A 21,534-nucleotide genomic window follows, 5' to 3' on the forward strand; every position below is an offset into this window, starting at 1 on the left:
CATGTGTGTCTTAAGCACACAACCCTCATGGATGTGAAGTGCCAAAGACTGTGCAAGCTGGCCACTGGGAGATCTGATCAGTAACTAGAAGAGCTGTGTCTTAATGGTCCCCATCCCTGGTTCATAATGAGAGACTTGCACCAAGAATCACTGCCAGCAACAAGGCAGAACTGGAGAGAGGGGCACTTCCAGCTCAACAATACAGGAGTCTGGGATTTCTCTGGAATGGGGAGAACAGCAGCAGGATGTTAGCATCCCCCACAACAGGCCTGGGGAGATAGTTGTATCAATGCATTTTCATACAGGGTTTTACATAGCGCTCTCCCTCTTCCCCCTGGAAGAAATGAAAGAAAAGGTGCTAGTACCTGTGAAAGAGACTTTTCCTGAGAGCAGATCTTCCTGGGGAATATAGCCCTTCCCAAGAGGGCAGATTTCTTGGTACTCCACTGACCAAGAGACAGATGCCAAGAGGAGATGGAAAGAAAAGAAGCAGTTCATTAGTGCAATCAAGGTGGAGCTGGCAGGCAGAGCACTGCCTGCTGCGGTGGGGCCACAGTCCTACCTGTGCCTGGGATGGGGCAGGGGTAAGTCTCACAGTTGTCACCCCAGGCTGCCCCCACAGTACAGCAGCACTCCTCCTTGGTGATGTTCTTGGCCAGGACGCTGTCACACAGGCGCACGTCGCTGATGTGGTAGTAACACTGCTTGCGCTCTGCGCTGTCAGAGAGGTGGGCTGCATGTGTGTCGGATCCCTCTACAAGACAGCAGAGCAGGGACGGGATGGGGTCCTTGGCACCCCAACACAGCATCCCATACCCAGAAGGTCCCAGAGCACACCCATCCCCAGCAGTGTGGCCTTCCCACGTCCTCACTTTCAGGCTTCTGAACTCTCCCGAGACAAAAACTTGCCCATTATCTGTAGAGGTTAGTACAGCCCTGTCAGCCCCTCATCTCTATGCCATTCCAGCCAGGGCTGCCATGCTCCTGCTCTAACTGCCACCCGTGCTCTGTTGCAGTTGCCTACTCACCCACAGCCGCTCGGGGTTTGCACCGCCCTGCCTCTGTGTCGTACTCCTCGTGGTCACTGGGGCAGAGGCACAGAAAGGATCCCTCCACATTCTCACAGAGAGCAGTTCCACACACGGCGACCATCAGTTCACACTCATTCACATCTGCAAAACAAGGGGCAGCGGTGGGCAGCAGGAGCCCTGCCTCTGCATGGGCAGCCTGTGCACGGGCTGCAGCATGAAGTTACCCTGAAGCAGGGAGATGAAAGCTGCTAGGGACGAGCTGAGAACTGTGTTCACACTGTGGCTCAACACAAGTCTAGCAGGAGCCTCATGCCCTGCTCTTAGTGGATTCAGAGCCTGAACTCCAGCTTGCTGAAATCCAGTGGGTTGCTGGATCACAGAATCACCTAGGTTTGGAGGACTCTGGTGCAACCCCCTACTCAGTTACAGGATCCCACCAGGCTGCTCAGAGTTTTTCTTGTTGGGTCTTTAAAATCTCCAAGGATGGCAACTGCACAACCATAACAGGCAACTGTTCCACTGCCTGCCTGTCTTCACAATGAAAATTTTCTTCCTTATAATACACCCTGCCTGTTATCTACAGACATGCATTAAAGTACCTTCCTAGCACTTTCAGTGCTTCCATTCCCCAAGGACCTCCTTTCCACCTGGACAGAAAAGGGCTCCATGTTCACTGTTTAAACACTCACTTTTTCAGAGCCTCCTCCTTTGCAATCCCAAAGATCTGCTGTGATAAGAGAAGGGGTTTTGACTCCATGAGCTGCCCTGTCCATGTGTGTGATTCTCAATGTGTGAGTGCAGTCCCTGTCTGTGGTCTGGGAGCCATCACACAGCCTGGCATCTGCCAGTGGCTCTCCTTGACTGACTGGCAGTGATCCTGGCAGACTCACCAATGCAGTAGTGGCCGGAAGGTGAGCTCTCATAGCCACGGTCACAGAGGCAGCGGAAGGAGCCATCTGAGTTCTCACAGAAGCCGTGGCTCCCGCACAGCGTCTCATTGGCACATTCATCAATGTCTGCAGCAAAGCCAAAAACAGGAATTGCCCAAGACCCCCCTTCTCACAATGGACAGCCCTACTCAGGCCCTTCAGCTCTGACCCCAGGACTGGGGCAGGCATTCCCTTGATGTGAAGAAGTGAGTGTGGCTGCTCCAGTTACCCATCTTGCTATGAGTGTGCATATTAAGAGAAGCTTCTTATAACAAAGAGCCACAAAGAAGCCGTGTGAATAGAGTGAATAGAGCAATAGGGCGGGAATGGGAAATTGATGGAAAGCATGGGAGGTGACTGGCAAGGGGGACTGAGGGTAGCAGTTTCCTGCAGGGGTGTAAAGGGACACAGAGCCTAAAAGCTCCAGGTGCTGCATGGAAGTTTTCTTGGAGCAGTCAGAGCAGTTATGTGTCCACAGCCCATGGTTCCCAAGGCCAGGAGCCAGGAGCAGCTCCACATGCTAAGGCTGAGTCTTAGTGAGAGTCCAGTGGCTGGCAGCAGCTCCTCACTGCTGCAACCTTCCCTGAGCTGGGGGAGCCTCAAAAACTACAAAACCCCCTTTGCTCTTTCCTCTTTGCTGGAGCCTGGGCTTCAAACCGAGACTCGCCAGCCTAGCACGCACTCTTACCAGCAGGCTTTCCCCTCACCCAGGCCTGCCAGGCAGGTGACTGGCACTGGCCCCAGCAAGCACAGCTTACAGGGAGCTGTGGTCCAGCCCCAAGCCTGGAATGGCTCTAACCTGCCCAGGACTCTCCCCAAGCGGAAAGCAGCACAATGCAGTGTCTGTTCCAGATGCCAGGAAGAGAGAAGTCTAGACGCAAGCAGGCAGTGCAGCCAAGAAAACAAACTCCCAGCATTATCTGCCTTTCCACCAGCCCCACATTTCCTCCTCCTCCTTCTCCCCTGTGCCTCTGGCAGAGATGTCCCACAGCCACCCTGTTCCTGCCAGGGTGCGGGGCAGATAGACGCAGGGCTGTACTCACCAATGCAGTCACCCAAGGGGGTCCAGTGGAAGCCAGGCTGGCAGCCCATGATACAGCGGTAGGAGCCCAGGCTGTTCTGGCACCGCCACGTGCCGCAGATGGCATCCCCGTATTCTTTACACTCATCCACGTCTGCAGGGAGGAGAGCAAGGGGATGAGGATGGTCAGATGGGGACCCTGCTTGTTCAATGCAGCAACTGGGTCTGCTTTAGCTGGTCAGAAGCCTTGAATCAGTGCTAATCCTCCTTACAAGTCACCAGCAACTTTAAGTGCTGGGAGCAGAACCGCCCTCCCCCTGCATTGGCTTCATTCGTCCCCCCACATTCTGGAAGGCTGATCACCCCAGCAATGGGCTCTCACCCACGCAATCATCAGTCTCCTGGGAGTGTTTGAATCCATTTTCACACAGACATCTGTAGGAGCCTTCTGTGTTCAGACACTGGCCTTGTGAGCACAGGGACTTGTCTGCACATTCATCCACATCTGTGAAATCAAGACAGAAACATCAACCTGGATCTCACAGCAGGGCAGGAAGCAGAGGGCGGGACCTGAGGACCTGCCACCCTCCAACTCACCTTGGCAGCTGACTCCACCAGCCACATTAGAGAAGCCAGGAGCACAAATGCAGAAGTAGGATCCATGACTGTTGAGACATTCGCCATTGGGACTACAGATCTCACTGTTCAGGCATTCATTCACATCTGCAGAGGGAGCAGAATCAGGACCACGCACCCAGCCCTGGGGTACATCCTTCACCAAAGCCACATGGATTCCCTGTTCCCAGTCTCTTAAAGGCAGTCCTCAAAGGGCTCCTGGCCCCTTGTTTTCTTGTCATGGAAACAGAGATCTTCCCTGTCCATGGTGAGCCTGAATTTGACTACAGCCTTACGGATGTGCCATGCATGGTGGCATCACTTGCCTTGGCACCAACACCCTCCCTGCTGAGAAAGAAGAGGGATCCAGTATGTAGTGGACCCAGAGGACTGCATGGATGGGGTTCATACCTTCACATACAGTGCCATTGATGAGCTCAAAGCCAGTCGGGCAGTGGCACTCATAGGAGCCCAGTGTGTTTCTGCACTCTCCCCCCAGGCACTGAACTGCAGGGTCCTCACACTCATCCAGATCTGCCAAGAGGAAGGGCACAGCACAGAATGAGGCCCCAGCTCTTGCCACCACTGGGGAAGATCTCCATCACCCAGCTGTTGACTTGCAAAGTGGGTTTGAGCTGTCCTCCCAGACCATCCCATCACAGTGAGAAGAAGGTAGAGAACACCCTATTACCAGGGTGTTCAGATTCAGCCCAGATTCTTCACTCCCTTTCACCATAGGGACCAGCAAAACACTATCCCAGCACCAATTAAGTGGTGCCCAATGACGGGACCAAAGGCAAGGGGCACAAACTGAAATACAGGAGGTCCTGCCTGAACACTCTCCTCCTGTGACAGTGGCAGAGCACTGGCCTAAGTTGCCCAAAGACACTGTCGAGTATCCCTTCTTGAAAAAACTGAAAAACTATCTGGATGTAGTCCTGGGCAGACAGCTCTTAGTGGCTCTGCTTGAGCAGTGTGTTGGATGAGATGACCTCCAGAGGTCTCCTCCAGCCTTAGACATTCAGTGGTTCTGTGAGCACAGGGATACTGCTAACCCCAGTGTCTGTCTCCAGCAGAACTCTGCTCTGCATACGACAACCACCAAGAGGCCAGTGCAGAGTCACAGTTGTTGACTAATCCTCTCTTCAGCCAACTGCACAAAAGCAAACACCAGCAGAGCAATGCAGCACCAGTCCAACCTTCCAAGGCTCTGCTTTCTCACTTGACAGACTTGCCTACAATGTCCTCCTCATGGAAGAGCTGTCCAGGGGCCTACAACTCTTACTCAACTGCAGAGCTCTCCACCAACCCTCTCTCACCCTACTCTCTCAGGCCTTGGCCAGAATCTGCTGGCATTCTGAGGATTTTGCTCACAGCAGAGGAGGGAGGAACACTTTCCCTCATAAGAGAGGGCTGCAAGATGCCAGCAGACTGCCTGCAGCCCTTGAGATAGGGGCAAGCATGGGAGAACACTACACTGACAGTAGGTAAAGCCCTGAGACTGGAAGCCGCTGAGGGTAGGGAGGAACACTGTCCCCTTTGCAGAGCACTGAGCATGCCACAGGCACAAAGAGCATTGCACCCTACCATCTCGGGGCAGGATTCCCAGCTTTTCAGTCTCAAAAGGTTGCAAGAAGCAGTATTATTTAATCCTGCTGGAGAGGAACCAAAACCTAGTCTATTTACAAAAATCTATCACAAAACCCTTATCATTTTTCAAATATGAAACCTAAATCCACAGACAAGGCCACCAGCCAAGGCAGAGAGGAACATGCCATCCTGCCATCAGGTCAGTGTGACCCAAACAATATCAAACCCTGATAAGATGCCCTCTTGAAATGGCTGGGGCAAGGTGGCTGAGATGGGGCAGCTCATGTGGAGTCTTGGGAAAAGGGGAGGGCAGATGTAAGGCATCAAACCACAGCTCTTCCATCACACCCAAAAATCAAATGCAAAATAAGTTCATTTCACGCTGACTTTCTCAGACATCAAAACAGAGGAGAGTTAAGGGAGGAAAACCTCCCTCTCCTCCCCTCCTGGAGGCCCCCATACAGGGGGATCCTTCTGAGAGTGACATCAAAGGCAAGATCTTCCATCTGCCAGCTACGTGCAGGCTGCAGAGCTCTGCAGTGCTCCAGAGATAATTCTCAGCATGTGGCCATTCTTTAAACAAGTAGCTTTGCCAGCTCTGCCCTTTCCCTTCCCTTGCTCCAAACAGGGAATTTGCATCAAGCCATCTCAATCCCAGGATACCCCCACTGTCAGCCATCAGAGAGGGAGTTTTCCTGCTTGTGCAGGGGCAGTTGAACTGTAAAGCTGGCACTGAGCACTCTCATGTCTCAGCAGTGCAACCAACACAAATCAGTGCTGCTGTTTAAGTCTCCACCAGCATACCTGGCACAGCAGAGACCTTGATCTAAGCTTTCCCTTCTAAACATGTCCAAGTTATATTAAGGGTTTGGGGAAAATGATGAAGCCTGGGTGCCCACAGTCTTTCCATGGGCTGTGGACCCAAGAGTTCTCCTTCTGTTGAAGACCTACATTTGAAGTATACACAGTGTGCACAGTTCTGAACTGAAAGACACACAACTCTGCCAATGTTTCCAGGCCTTCTGTACTCCTCTGGCCTTTGTCAGCATCTTCTAGATCATCATTAGTTCATGAGTCCTTCCCCCCACCCCTTTCCTGTGTGACCAAAATCACCTTCCTGCTGCTCCAAGTGACATCTGCTTGCAGCCTTCCATGCCCTCTGCTGAGCAGGAAGCAAAAGAGCTGGAAAAGGATCCTGAGGCTAAAGAAGTCCTCCTGTCCACCAGTAACCCAGCTATGGCAATGTCTCCTCCCTCACCTCCTCCAGCACCCACCCCTTCCTCTGTTCCTGGGGAAGGGGAAGGGATACCTTCACAAATGCTGCCATCTCTGGAGACAGTATAGCCAGTGTCACAAGGCATGCAGGAATAGGAGCCCTCAGTATTGAGGCAGAGTCCAGAGGGACAGGTAGCCCGGGCTGTGCATTCATCGATGTCTGCAGAAACACATGGGGGAGAGTGGGATAAGAGGAAAAAATGCAGAGCAACCATAACCAGGGGCTTATGTGCTGGGGGAACCAGCCAGCATGGTGGTCAGGACTCAGGCAGAGCCAAGTGCTCAGGGAGAGCCTAGAGAACCCTCTGGACTGAATGGGTGATGCTTCAGAGTGTCTGGACACATGGCTCCCTAGTACCTTGGCAGCTCTTCCCATCAGGTGCCACCTCGTAGCCCCGGTGGCAGGAACAGCGGAAGGAGCCATCCAGGTTGACACACCGTCCATGAGAGCAAGTCCCCTCCACAAGGCACTCATCCACATCTGTGTGATACAGCAGAAGGCAACACGGCATGGGTGGGTGCTCAGGGCAGTCCCTCCACACAAGGTACGAGTGCAATATGCCCTGGCCAAACAGGCTGGCTGACTGCAGGAGAAGGATGCTGCCTGTGCCCCTGCTCCTTCTGAGGCTTACAGGGAGTGCTGCCATGGGAGGCAAGGGTGCTGCCCAAAGGTAGCCCAAATTTCTCACCAATACATCTTCCGTTCCTGGGCCGGTAGCCAACCCCACAGCTGACACACTTGTAGGATCCTAGTGTATTGACACATCTCCCACTGGGGCAAGAGCTGGGATCCATGCACTCATTGACATCTGCCAAGAAACACAGTTCTTTCAGGCTCCCAAAGGTAAACAGTGCAGCAGTCTCCAATGTGCCCTCTCCAGCTGGTTCCTCAGAGTTTCCCTCCAGGGGACACTGATACCAAACAGGCGTTGAGATGAGTTTGCTGGGGCTTAGACAAAACTTCTTATGGCCCCACCTGTCCCTCGGGATCCTACACCCACATCTGAGGGCTGACATAAGTCAGCAGCTAAACTCACTGCTGCAGGGTGTTGCCAAGGCCAGGAATGTGCATGGGCAGAGAAAGGGATCAGAGAACATCTGTGCAGGGCTGTCTCATCGGGGCGTTTCATAACTATGATTAGGATGCAACCTCCAGCTCACTTGTCCTTAAGGCAAGTGCTTTCTGGAGGCTGTGTGGGGGAAGCAGCATTCTGTACATGCCCTGTTTCCTGTACTGCCTCCTAAAATAGCCTCCTACTCTGTGATGGAGACGAGCTACTGAGAAAGGGGAATCTTTGATCAAGCACATCATATGTTGACAAGGGTGAAAGCTTTGAAGAGCCCAGGTCATGTGAATGGGATGCAGTGAGGATGGGTGGCCTGAGTCTCTGCAGCCTGCTCTCCCTGCAGTCCACTTGCCAGCATGACAGTTTTGTGACAAAGCCAAGGTAGCATGAAAATATATAGGCATGTCCTTCCTATAGGGAAGCTAGAATGGGCTGGTCATTGGGGAACTCCATGGAGAGATGGGAGAGAATCTTGGGAGAACTCCATTCCCTCTACCCTGTTCTTCCTTCAGTCAAAGGAGAGGACAGGCAGTCCTTGGGGAGGGCACAGGGCAGACAAATGTGGGGGTGTCCTAGCTCCCTTACAGGAGGAGACACCGAATGATGAGAAAAGGAAGTGTTCAGCCATGCACAGGATAGGTTGGAGGGGCAGGGAAACTGGGAGCAGCAAGCTTTACCTTCACACTGTCCTCTGGGGCCCATGGCAAAGCCCTCCTTGCACTGGCAGTGGTAGGATCCGGGTGTGTTGATGCATCGCTGTCCTCGGCAGATAGAAGGCTGCTCACATTCATCTCGGTCTGGCAACACAGAGGGTGACATTCCTGAATCTTCCCCCACCAGTGTCAGGAAGGCTGGTTGCAGGAGAGGACCTGCTCCCCCTGCCGCTGGCTCTACCCAGGGGATCTGAGCTGAGGCCCTCCTCTATCCCCCACCTGCCCTAGCATCCCCCTAGCCATGAAGCCGTGATCAGGGCTGGCATCACAGACTCCTGTCTGGATCATCACGGGCAAGGTCCTATCCCTGAGCAAGCAGGACAGAGTGATTCCCATTGCAAGCTGTCAATGGGCAGGCCTGTGAGAAGGGAGGATGGGCAGGTGTGCATGTGTGTGCATGCGTGCATGTTGTATGTGCACATTCATGAGAGTGTGAGGGTGAGAGAACAACGAGGCTCTGGAGAGATGGCAGCCCTGTGCCAGGTGAACACTGCTTACCTTCACAGCTTTGCTTGCCCACGGAGACAGCCAGGGTGTACCCAGAGTAGCAGAGGCAGAAATAGGAGCCCACACTATTGATGCAGCGACCTTTTCCAGCACAAGGGTCTTTCAGACACTCATCTTCATCTACGACCAGGCAGGGAAGGAAGACCAGCAGTCAGCACCTGCAGCTGCTTGCAGCCCCTGCCAGCCCCGCAGTGCAGCAGGTGGGCAGGGCTCAGCAGAGCTGCCAGAAGATCTTCCCCCGATGGCCAGAAGGACTGAATGGGCTGTTGAGGCCCAGAAGGCTGAGCAGTCGAGCCATCAATTGCCAACCTACCAATGCAGTGGAGGCGGCTGGGGTCCAGGGTGTAACCAGGGTGGCACAAGCAGCTGTATCCCTCTGGAGTCAGAACACAAGCACCAGCTCCGCAGGAAAGGGGTGAGGAGGCACAGCCACTGACACCTACGAGGAGAGGGGACAGGGGAGGGAGCAGCACCAAAAGGGTGCACGGAATCTAGTGTCTGCTCTGTGTCCCCGGCACAACACCAGGAGGCTGCTTTTCCCCTTCTTGGAGAGTGATGCTGAGCCTGCTCCTCTCCTTCTTCAGGCAGCCTGCACCCATGAGGCAGCACGGAGGACACGGCAGACCCTGCCATCTCCCTGCACTCCTGTGGTCTGAGCTGGGATGCCCCAGTGCCATATACTGGTCACCTGCACGGCAGCCCCATGCCTTGAACTAAAACTGGCAGCAGAGCCTGACACCTGTGGTGGTGTTCCTTTCCGGGTGACAGCACGGCCCCCCACCTCACACCGCCCTGCTAAGCCGAGCACAGGCAGCAGTGAAGGGGCAGTGAGGCACCACACCCCCCTCGGCACAAAGCCAGCCGCGGGAGTGAGGGGGCAGCCCAGCCCCAAACAAAAGGCTATTGAGGAAGACGCATTCCTCAGCAAGGTGCCTCAGCCAGGCCTGCTCCCCAAGGTGCTCCAGCCCCCGGCACAGGGCAGGGACCACACTCCCAGACTCTTAAGCAACCGTGGAACAACAGTGCCCTTGTTTCCGGCGCAGTAAACAAGGCGGCCGGGAGCCGCTCGGCTCCCCTGCGCCCCCGCCGATGAGTCAGCGCCGCGGGAGGGGCACGGCGCCGAACGCCGCGCCGGGCAAGGGAGCTGCGGCAGCGGGACCCGCAGATACAAACACCTTAAACCCATACAGCAACACTTGTCACTCCCCACGGCTGGCCGGGCTTCCCTGGGTGGCAGCAGCTGGCCCCAGGCTGGGATAAGAGTGGCAGGTCAGGGACTTTTCTTTGGGAAGTCAAGGGAGGCATGTGGGCAGATAAACAGACTGGTTAAGGGAGAGAGCCCCTGAGCAGAGCTTAGGACATGATTTGCTGTAATACCGGGCAAAGAGAGGTGGGAAATCCCCAAGACTGGTGGATGCACACACACCTGCTGGCACCTGTGTTGGAGCAGCAGCATCCCAGGCAGTAGTGGGGCCAGGCTGGCGAGGACCGTGCCAGAACTCCTCTTCCTCTGCTGAAGGAGAAGAGAGGTAAGTCAAGCTACCTGATCCCATGTAGAGATGGCCACCCAAGGTTGACCTGGGCTGGCTGTCCTGGCAACCACAGCATCAAAAGAGAACAAAAGAGGCTGCAGGATTGTTGCAGCAACTCTATCATCTTATTATTTAACACAGCCTCCTTCACCTTGCTGGATATTCATCACATCCCCACATTGCTATAGCCCCACATCAGCCACCCAGTGTGATAGGGGTCCTCCATGCTTCCCCCAGCCAGGAGCCTGTCCTGCCCAGCACTGGGGGCTGCCATGCAGAGAAGGCAGCTCCCAGTCTCCCCACTTTCCTTACTGGCCCATTCTCTTCCCCACAAGTGCCCTGCCCGCCCGGCAGCCTGGCACTTACCTCTGTGCATGGCAGGCTCTGCAGTGGCATCAGCAGTTCCCTGAGGGACAGAAACATAAGATTCTTCTGCATGGAACTGGGATGCAGCACCCCTGTGACATTTTCCCACCCACCTCCTGGCTCTTCTTCTCCCCAAGACTGCCATCCTAGAAGAAGCTCCCTTAGCTGGGTGCATTTGGCAGGGCCACTCTGTCCTGAGCACTGTCATCTTGGGCAAAACACAGCTTCAGGCCATGCCACCCACAGAGGGGCTGTGCCAGCACACTGTGCAGGTGAGACCAGGGCACTGCTACCAGGCAGGCACCTCCTCAAGGTGGCCAGGAAGGCCATCCAGGCACAGTAAATATTGCCACTGTCACCAGCAGCTCTGGAGAGCTGAGGACAGCTGCTGCTTTGACCTGCCTCAACAGTGCTCCCTCACCAGAAGGGTGCTTTGTGCTAGAAGCTCTTTCTCAGCATCCCCTCCAGGCAAAACTATGTCTGCCAAAGGAAATGCTGGAGCACAACCTGATTCTCGAGTCTCAACTCTGCTCCGTGGAGCTTTCCACAATGGATGAAGAAAACAGGCAGCTGAACAATGGAAGTTCCAGACTTCACATTTGGAAGCTTTGGTTCAAATTTCTGCCCTGTCTTGAGATTTCTCACATGCACTTGATGTCACTTCATGTTTATGAAGCAGTGACAATGGCAGTGCTGTCCCTTCCCTCAGAGGTACTGCATTTGTCTGAGGGATGAGCTGATATAGCAAGAGGACACAGAGAGATATGCTCAGGAGGGATATGGCCAAACCTCTACTGACAGCATGGATCAAGAGGCACACATTTTTCAAGTGAGACTCAAATAAGGACACAAAGCCCTAGGAGAGCCTAGCAGAAAATCAGTCCCCAGGCTGGTTCCATCAGACAGGGTGAATTCACGCAGCCAGTGCTGGAGACTCCTGCCCTGACTGCTCCAGTGCTGTTTCTGCTGCACCCACTTCAACACAGAGAGAGCTGGCTGTGAGCTGGGCTTGAAGAGGACACTGGGCTCCATGAGAGAAGCACATCCAAAGTTTACTACAGCAGTTCTTATCCTGCTGCCCATCAGCCCTACAGCCAGGCCAGGCTGACAGTGAATGCCCACACCTCAGCTGAGTAAGTACAGCTGATATTAACTGAAATTAGGGAAAGCAGAGCAAACTTGCATATGCAGCATAGATCACAATTTCAAACCAAAATTCTCCTTGATGTCCTTTTACAGTGGGATAGGTCCTTGCTGTAATTCACCCTTTTGCTCTTTAGGACTGAGTTCATTGTGGATGATCCCTCCTGTGTGATGAGGGACCCCTCCTGATCCCTGTGAGATGCAGTGTAGACACAGCTGGAACCACAACTCACATACCTGCCTGGCTGAACAGTACAAGAGTGTAAGCAGGAATAGAATCGTAGAATGTTTTGGATTGGAAGGGATCTTAAAGGTCATCTAGTTCCACTCCCCTGCCGTGGGCAGGGACACCTTCTACTAGACCAGGTTGGTCAAAGCCCCATCCAATTTGGTCTTGAAAACTTCCAAGTCTGGGGCATTCACAGCTTCTCTGGGCTATCTGTTCCACTGTCTCACCATGCTCACAGTAAATACCTTCTTCATAATATCTAAATCTCTGCTCTTTTAATTAATTTGTATGACAGCCACCTTCCAGCCCATCCAGCTGCCAAGGATGCACTGAGCTGCAGCAAGACAAACCTTACTCACCTGCACAGCAGGAGAAATTTCACCTGGAAAAAGAAACAGTGCATGATGAGTAGAGAGAAGCCAGATAAGCATCGTCCTCAAACCCTGACTGCCCTAACTTCGTCCCACCTCTAAGACACTGCCTTTCAGTCCCTCACACTTGTCTGCAAGAGCTTGTTCCCAAAGCCAATACACCTGGACTCCTGGCACTGTGCAGACCCCAGGAACTTCTGCTCCAGCAAATACTGGCACAAGCAGTTGGTCACACTGCCGTCCAGCAGAGCTGGACAGAAGCCCAAAGACTGGAGTGCTGGGCTTGCCATGCAGACCTGAGGTCTTGGTGGAGGCAGCCTGGCCAGTCAGCACCAACTGCAAAGATGCAGTTGCAGGAGCCTGAAACACTCCACTTTCTCTCCAAGGACTTGAAGACCTTGTGCCTCATGCCTCAGGAACGTTACAGTCATACAGATGTAGGGAACCATTTTCAGCCAGAGGTCCATCCCTGATATTTGGCAGGACCTGAAAAATTTTCCACCCTTGCTAGGGCCCCAGATGGAGCAACTATAAGCAGTAGACCCCACACTACCCTGTCTTGCTGAGGTGCCAGGGTAGGGGAATGTCTCCAGGATGCTGCCACGCAGGTTGTCCTGCAGTTGCTGTCTCCTCGCTGTCCAGTCCAAAGTCCAGTTGCTGTTCTGCCCTTGCTCTTCTAAGCTGAGGGGCAGCTCTTCTGTCTCTGCCTTCCTCATTGACAGTCGGATATCAGAGCTGGAGTAGGTGTAGCCATGTCCTGCTGGGCAAATTTCCTTGAAGGCCTCTGTGAAGGAAAATCAAATCAAATCTTTAGAAAGCAGAGGCTGGAGGCTGCTGGAGGGATCATCTGGTTTACCATACCAAGACATGATAGTGGGACAGTGGAGTAAAGGAGTGAAGATGGACAGGCATGTATGTGAATGCAGGTGCCATTTTCCCCAATCCTATAATTTTCTATAATTTCTAAGGGTTAAATTCTTACAGAAACACATCTGGACTGCAGTGGGTGGATGCTTCAAGCAGAAGGAGTGTGCTCACAGAGCAGGCTGGGTTTCTCACAGGCGTTCCCAGACCCCAAAATGAAATCCTTTACTATGGTCAGTACTGCTAGAAAGAGATCATACCACAGGAAGGTCCAAGCTGAGCAAGGGAGCAGATAAAAGCAAACTTGGAGTACCTAGGCACTGAGCACTCTGCACATCACTCAAGATACTCTGCACAAACCACCTGAACATTTTTCCAGTCCCTGAGGATTTTTGTGCTTTTCTTTCCACCCAATCCCATGCTGAGATACTCAAACTCATCCTCACCTGTCTTTCTTCCCAGCAAAAAATGTACAAGGGAAAAGGGCTGTTGAATAAAGCCAGGCACAGATATGGCTGTGTTCTTCCTCTGGTACAGAGTGGTTTCCCATCAGAGACTTGTCCATCTTTCCACTATTATCCAGGTCAGCTTCCTGGGTTCTGTACCCATCTCACGGGACATTATTTGCACTGCTCAGCTCTGGGTCCTGCAGCTGTCTGTGTCCAGGCAAACCCAACCCCCAGTCTAAGCAGAAGGAAGCTGGAGCAGGCACATCTCACCTGAGCCGGGCGTGGGGCACTCCTCGCAGGTGTCGCCCCAGCCCTTGCCGACGCGGCTGCAGCAGCAGATCTGCTGGGTGATGCGGTGCGACAGGGGGAAGGTGCACACGCCGCCGGCTGCCGAGCGGTAACACAGCCCCTGCTCCATCGACACCGCTTTGTCCGCTGAAACACAACAGCCCTGTCAGCCCTCCAAACGGAGAATGGGGGACACTCAGCTCTGCCCTTGGCTCTTTCTCTGCCTGTGCCTCCCAGCCTTGCCCGAGGACTGCCCTGTCTTCTCTCCAGAACACCCCCTGGCCATCAGCCATGGGGCCTTTCCCCAACAGGGTCATCCCCAAGAAAATCCAGCTCATGTGGGAGTCCTTTCATTCCAGGGGCTGTGTCCTCTGCTGCCACACCACATGCACATTCCCTTCAGCCTCTGCAGGGACTGTGCAATGTCCATGGAGAATGATAATGCATGATTGGGACCCATTCTGCACACAAGTGCAGAACAACACAACTCAGGTACACTCAAAGGAGATGTGAAGCACACTGTAGCTTCCACTCAGCCATGGGGTTCTGCTCAGGTCCCTCTCCAGACTGAGGGGTTCCCTGGAGCACTTACAGATGCAATGGCTACGGGATGGGTCTAGCATGGTTCCAGGCTTGCAGGTACAACGGAAGCTGCCACGGGTGTTCACACACGAGGCGTCTTTGCAGAGGCCCTGCATCAAGCACTCATTGATATCTGTGGAGAGAGAGAACCTTGTGAGATGTGAGATGTGGAGAAGCTGAGAGTGAGCTAAACTCCCTACCCTATTCAGGTGCTGCAAACTGAAGGGGTCTCAGCTGGACTGGTGTCCAAGGCAGCCTCTACACCAAGCAGCACAGGGGGGACCTCTGTGGTGACAGTAGTCCCACATCTGCAGAGCTTGCTTGCTGTAGCTGCAGGATGGCTTGTGGATGACTGCTCTGCTTTTTGGTCCTTGTGGAAAACAGGTGCGGCCCCTTCGGTGAGCCACTCTGTCAGGGTCACTATTATCATGGTTGTTTGCAAGCCAGGAATGGTGACTCCTGTCCTTTCTCCTGATTCCTGGTACTGCTTGCATAGAGCTATCATCCAGAGAAGATCCTTGTTGAGAAACTCAGTGGCAGCATGCAGGGAGGCATTGACAGATCCCATTCAGAGGCAGAGGGGTGGTGGGCCAGGCTGTAGCTCACTGTGCCTTCTTCTAAGAACAGGGTGAGCAAGTGGGAAGTCACCATGTTCAAGCCCTGCCTCAAGTTCTGCCTCTGCACCTGACTCAGCCCTCATCAGACACAGTCTTTGGGAAGGAAGCTGGGTTTATCTTAGGGAAACACCATCGGGTTCATCCCTTTGGCCTGCAGTAAAGGCCTTCCTGCAGCACCATGTAAGAATGTATGAGCGAAGCCTGAGAAGACAGGGATTGGCAAAAAGTGCATTAAGGGGAGCTGAGGGCAGTTTTCAGATGGAGAGTAAGGAGGAAGGTGTCCTCATGGAATAATGTAGCTGTCTTCACTAAAGAGCTTGAAATGTCAGAATGCTGATGAAATGTGCTGTGTCAGGAAGCACAAACAGTGCAGGAAGAACTGCACGAGCAGCAGGACAGGGAGCAACCTCAGCACTACCCTGAGACAAACTACAGGAACATATACTGCAAGCTAAGAGGTGGAAGCCATCAGAGAGAGAGTTCTGGGCCCACTCACTGCTCACAGGACAGCTCTGAGCTGCCAAGACCAAGAAATGCCAATGTGATGCTAGACCAAAGACATAGGGCAGTCCCAGTGCCAGTGTGCATGGCCCTGGTGAGACCTCAAGTGCTCTCAGAGCACCCAGTGGTGGTCCAGGGACTGTTTCAAGATGGATGGGGTTGAAAACTCAGGAACAGCTTTCCTAGCTACCTTATTCCTCAGAACCAAAGCAGTACTGCTTGGTGGAGGGGGCTGTCTTGTGAGACACACAGCCAGGAATGACAGCTGAAGTTCAGACTTACTGACCTAGAGTTTGTCCCCAGTCCTGTGCTCCTAAACTCCTCCATTCATCCCACCAGCTGCTCCACACACAGTTAAGACATACAAGGGCCATGAAGACCAGGCCAGAAGTTAAGTCAGTCAGGGGTACCAACTCTACAGGGATTTGCAGAAGGCCAGGGAGGAGCAGGATTTGGCTGCACAATGTAGTGTTTCCTGCTCTGTACCAAGCACAGGACAGAGTTCATGAGAACAACCAGTGACCAATCCCAAATATGCTGGGAACCCCACTCAGCAAAGACACTAGGGCTCTCTGGAGGAGCCCTGTGGCTCATTCCTATCACTCTACAGCATGGTCAGAGTGTTGGGTTGTTGTGACAGACCAGACTGGACAAAGTGTTTGACTCCATATGAACAAAGGGATTGAAGGGATTAGAGTAATGACAGTACAAAACAAACAAGCACCAAAGGCTGGGCTTTATATGCTTAATTTAAAACAGGGCCACATCCAGGCCTCATCCCAACCCCCTCTATTCTGCTCTCTGCCACAGTGGAAGTCCCCACGGGGAACAGAAGCAGGCAGGTATGCTCAGAGCTGCACACTCCTACCCCCTGGAGCATGCCAGGGCTAGGGCTAGTCAAAATAAGAGGCCTCAGGCACCACAAACTGAGATCCATATGCTGCTTCAGCTGCTTTTCCTCACCCCACACAAGCCTGCCAGTGCTCCTCAGAAACAGCCACACTGAGTCAGGAAGCCTGGGGGGCAAAGGCACAGGCTGGTTTATGTGGGTTTATTGTTCCAACAGGTTTACCCCAGTGCTTGGTCAGCAGAAAGGACTCAGGTTACCAACAGACACCAAATATGCATATGGTCTCCTAGGACTTATGGACACCAAGGTGCCTGTGTGTGTCATGTGTGGTGACTGCTCTGCACGAACACTTCCCTATCCCTGAGCCTCCAGGACCCCTTTTCCCATGTGTAGCAACCAAATTATCTCTTCCAGTGCCATCCTTCCTGCTAATCCCACCAGCACTGGGAGATCCCTGGCGGGGTCTGACAGACACACTCAGCTCAGACTCCTTACAGCCTTGTTCTGCTCAATAGAATGCAGCAAGGAAAGGAAAGGAGACCCTGCAAAGGTGAACTGTTTGTTCCTCTGCTGGAAGGCACTAGAGACAGCCCTTTCTGTCCACACTGAACAGAGGAAAGCGGGCTTCTGCCAGGGTCCTCCTCCAGTCACAGTTCTTTAATAATAGCCTGCAAAGCCAGGTAGTCTCCCCTCCTACCTGGGCTGACAAAAGAAGTCCCCATGTAGCCTCTCCTACATCTGTCTGCCAAATTGCTCACCCTGGGCCCTAAAGGTGTGGTGTGATGCTAAGGCTTCCTGACACACATTCTCCAGCAACAGTAGAGGGTATAGCACCTTGAAGCAGTAGTGTCTGAAGAACAGAACTTCTCCAGTCCAGTTTACAAAGGAGCATCCAGAGGCACAAATCTCTGGTTCATGCTTTTTCCTGTGCAAAATCTTCCTAGCGAAATCCACACTGTCATCCCCTCCCTGATCCACAGGGGACAGAAATCCAGAGCAGGCATTGCAGATCTCTGCTTTCTGACATGCATCCCTCCAGCTGCTTTGTTCCTCCAACTCGTGTTTGATGTCTCTGGGTAGCTCCTCATAATCACAGCACTGTCTGTGGCCACATAAGGGACGAGATCTGAGCACCAAGCTGAATAGTTGTTGTGTTGTTCAAAGTTCTCCCTCGGGACAATATGGGGAGGTTGAATCATTAATTAAGTAAGCATGGTGGAAAGTCCCAGCTAAAAGAGATGAGTCACTGGATTGCCAGCCCTGTGTTTCCTCCCTGCTGCATCTCTGAGATGACACCTCTCAGCTTATCAGGGATCACAAGAAGGGAACAATAAAATTCCTCTCTAGTCAGAGCATAGAAAAACACAAGCAGTGTAGGTCCAAGAACTGCCAAATAAACATGAACCAGAGAGAAAAGGGAAGAGATGGTGCCTTCCTCATATGGAACTGAGGGACCACGAAGTGAGAAATGGATCAATCCTAGCAGCATGGGGCAGGCAGGGGAGCCTAGCAGCATGAGCAAGTGACACAGAACAAAAGGCATCATTTTAATGGCACTCTCCCACTTGTAAATGTTCAAATTGGTATGCTCCTACTTTTAAATGAACAAATGAACACGCTGATAACCTTCACAAATATTTTTAGGCAACAGAATTTCTATTGCTTCAGACTATAAAAGAAGTGTTTTTACAGTCACACTTAGCACAGCATAAACACAGGTCCTTACTGGGTCAGTAGGACCTAACAGGGGAGTTTTCTTGTACTGGCCCAACTATGTGCTCACTGTGCTTGTCAGCTGAGTCATGTAGTCCTGTGTTACCTGGTTTTCTTTCATTCTTCATGAAAACATGGAGATTTTTACAAGTCACATTCTCTGCAGAGCTATACCATTTAGATAAATGTATTTTGTGTAGATAATTTCAACTCTGACAGTGGATGTGAGAAGGAGGGATATAGATGAAAGCAGCATCCTTACCTTGGCAGTGGCTCCGGTTCAGCCTTTTGTATCCCTGGGGACACTCCACTTGTCCATTCTCAATCACAGGGTGTGCTGGGGAAAAAAGCAAACAGTGTGGGACACTAGCAGTAGAGCCAGCCACCAGTGTCCTTCCTTCCCTGCTTTCCTTCCAGAGGGGACAGGGTCCCTAGGCCTGCCTTGGATGGGCTTCTGATGACTCCCAGGGCAGAGGGAAAGGTAAGAGTAGCCACCTTATCCCTGCAGTGTCTTCTGCTTCTTGGCAAATGCCAAACTGGTGACCCAGACGTCCTGCCTTTGACTGTGTCACTTTGTCTCCTTCTAGGTCAGTTTGGATAGCCAGGTGGCACATGACAAGGGGGATCAGAGTGAAAGGAATGGCTGAGGTCCTTGACAAGCTGCTGAAAAAACAGCTCAGGCCCTGTTTATTACATTTCTTTTTATACTGCATGTGATTTCCTGCCCCAATCCCTCTCATCAAAGAAAAATTCAGATTTTTGCTTAAAATAGTTTTGTGGGTTTCAAAATGTTTTATAACACGCACAATTAAACCTCTCCAAATTTTTAAAGGCAAGTAAAATGTGGCCCATAAATTTCTAGCAAGTCAAATATAGGCACTGAATTTTGGAGCAAGGAAAAGGGAATCTAAGTGGATGGGTTGGGAAGGGAGTGAGCATGGGGTGGGGTAGAAAGAAGGGTACTTTGCCTAATGTTGGGATTTTCCCAGGGTGGGGTTTCTTCTTAATTTTCTGGACCTTTTGCTTGGAACAAGGAGTGCATGTGACAGCTAAGTGACTGCCCAGCCATATTCCAACCACTCAGTTTCTCCTGCCTGGCATCAGTAGCTCACTCCTTGGTGTCATACATAGAAAGCTCTCCATGGCAATAGTCATATCGAGGGTCTGGCAGATTTATTACACATGGCAGCTTTCAAGAACCAGGAACAAACTGAGATCATCCTTACAGCAGGAGATGCTTGGCAAGGTCCTGCAAAATTTAAGACCACAAAGAAAACCTGCAAAGTTTAGGAACACATTCTGGGGGCAGACACAGACATATCCATAACTCTATGCCCTGAACACTTGAACTCTATAAAGCAATTTAATGCCATTCTAGGACAGTTCTTGAAAGGCAAAAGTAGAGACCAGCCTCTTAAGATAAAGGTGCTTAGGAAATAAAAGACAGGAGAACACATCATCATTACCAGCATGTACCAGGAAGGAGAATAGAAAATCTGGTTTTCTCTGGTATATTAAATGAAGCTACAAGGTTTTCCATGTGTATATTGATAGCTGAGTGAAGGACAAAACCAAAAAAATCTATTTACCCCCTTCAACAGTTTAGTCACAAATTGTAGGCACCAGGTGCTAGCAAATATCCGGATGTTAGGGATGGGGGAGCTCCTGGCAATACTGGGAGTCCCTGGGTAGCTTTCTAAACTTCTGGGAAGGTAAAAAACCCTCTGGTTGATGGGCTCCAGGCTCAGTACCCCAGTGGGATTTCAGGTCCTTCCACACCACAGCTTGTGGGCCTGGGGCTACTGACAGGCAATAACTGTGCTTGAAAGCATCTGTCAACCTCAGCCCAATGTGATAACAGACACTCAAATGAAGCACCATTGTTATGTGCAAGCCCTCTGAGTGGAAGCCAAGCGTGCCGGAGATCAAAAAGTAATGACGTGTCAGAGCCATGCTCCCCCTCTGAAAATCCTTTGTAGAGAAACAGATTCTCCAGCATCCCTCCAACAGATGCTGCTGGGGAGAGGGCAAGGCAGATGAGCTGCAGGTCTGTGCCACCTTAGCACTTATAAAATTCCAGTTTGCAGAAACGTCACTACTTCAGCAAATCACTTGTGAAGCTACGGACAAATGTCTTAACTCTGCAAAGAAACCCATGTTCCCTGGAAAGAATAATTGTAATGTAATGTGAGCAGATCTCTCTGTACCAAGGGGGGAACCAAGAACTTCTTGAAGTATTGGATGGAGGAGACTCTCTTTCTGCCAGGACCTGTCCACAAGGGAAGACAATGTGTGGCTGCAGGAGGATATAAGCTATTAACTCTCAGCTTTGTGCTTGGTTTCTTGAGTAGAGGACTATTTCCTTCCACAAGCTCAGATGTTGCTGAACAACAACAGAGATGGCCAAAACCTCCTGGAAAAAACAGCCTAGGACACTTAGGTTTCCTGCAAAGGGGATCAGCATCCATCCTTCTCTCATGCAGCTGGTAGGAGGCTATTCTTCTGGAACCCACCAAAAGGAAAAAGCTAATCTGGTGATCAGAGAGGGCAGAAGTCTGTCACATCCAGAGCTGAAGAGGCCCCAGTCTGCTGTGTCTGTCTGTCTACACTCTCTCCAAGAAGGGCTCTCCAGAGACTGAGGCTAGGGATGGAGCAGCTGAGTTGCATCTTTCAGGCAGACAGATTTCAGGTTTGCTGAGGGCAGGAAGCCCTGGTTCCTGATTCAAGAGTGTGATTTCAGAACCTTGCCTCGTGGGCATTTTAGCCCTGAGGGCAGTGTGCCAAACCAATGTGGTCACCAGGTAGCTGCACATTAGGAGTCCCTCTTGGCTCTCCTCATAGCTCCTCTAGCTCTCTGCAAGCTCTGTAGGCCCACCATCCCTGTCAGGGCTGCGCTCATACAAAGGAGCATGCATGCAATAAGCTCACAGGCTCAGAAAGGAGGTGAGTCAAAGAGTCACAGGCCAAGATTCCCACCAGTATCTTTGTCCCCAGCTAGAAAAATACTGAAGTAGATCATCATATGAAAGGAAATTAATACATGGAAATTGGGCAGAGGGATTTTGTTGCCCAGCAGGATGATCTTTAGGCAATTAGGTTAATTTTTCCTCACTTCTCAGGAGAAGAGATTTCACTCAATATCCCTGGCTCCCCAAGCACTGTCTGTGGTGAAGTGGGAAACTTCCCCTAGTGGTGGTAGCCAGAAGGGTGTGAAGTGAGACAATGTTTGTTGGATGAGATATTACAATACATTAGTCCATACAATATCACTCTGATAAAAG

At 51.9% G+C, this 21,534-nt stretch overlaps 1 protein-coding gene across 2 annotated transcripts in view; it reads right to left on the reverse strand.

Annotated features, from left to right (window-relative positions):
- Positions 1-21,534, reverse strand: part of LTBP2 (latent transforming growth factor beta binding protein 2) — a 70,662-nt gene that overhangs the window by 6,319 nt on the left and 42,809 nt on the right. The window contains exons 9-29 of one of the 2 annotated variants that reach the window (XM_063398991.1): positions 18,516-18,590; positions 14,583-14,705; positions 13,973-14,137; positions 12,943-13,173; positions 12,378-12,400; positions 10,647-10,686; positions 10,175-10,258; positions 9,062-9,187; positions 8,740-8,868; positions 8,206-8,325; positions 7,151-7,270; positions 6,820-6,942; positions 6,496-6,621; positions 4,008-4,130; positions 3,579-3,704; positions 3,364-3,486; positions 3,004-3,135; positions 1,922-2,047; positions 1,029-1,172; positions 563-754; positions 366-446 (exon numbers count right to left, since the gene is read on the reverse strand). In XM_063398991.1, coding sequence (XP_063255061.1) covers positions 366-446; positions 563-754; positions 1,029-1,172; positions 1,922-2,047; positions 3,004-3,135; positions 3,364-3,486; positions 3,579-3,704; positions 4,008-4,130; positions 6,496-6,621; positions 6,820-6,942; positions 7,151-7,270; positions 8,206-8,325; positions 8,740-8,868; positions 9,062-9,187; positions 10,175-10,258; positions 10,647-10,686; positions 12,378-12,400; positions 12,943-13,173; positions 13,973-14,137; positions 14,583-14,705; positions 18,516-18,590 — 2,532 coding nt within the window. Of the gene's footprint in view, positions 1-365; positions 447-562; positions 755-1,028; positions 1,173-1,921; positions 2,048-3,003; positions 3,136-3,363; positions 3,487-3,578; positions 3,705-4,007; positions 4,131-6,495; positions 6,622-6,819; positions 6,943-7,150; positions 7,271-8,205; positions 8,326-8,739; positions 8,869-9,061; positions 9,188-10,174; positions 10,262-10,646; positions 10,687-12,377; positions 12,401-12,942; positions 13,174-13,972; positions 14,138-14,582; positions 14,706-18,515; positions 18,591-21,534 lie in introns of both variants that reach the window. The other variant, XM_063398990.1, reaches the window with a different exon arrangement.

This window comes from Prinia subflava, chromosome 5 (assembly GCF_021018805.1).
Source record: "Prinia subflava isolate CZ2003 ecotype Zambia chromosome 5, Cam_Psub_1.2, whole genome shotgun sequence".
Taxonomy (NCBI): Eukaryota; Metazoa; Chordata; class Aves; order Passeriformes; family Cisticolidae; genus Prinia; species Prinia subflava.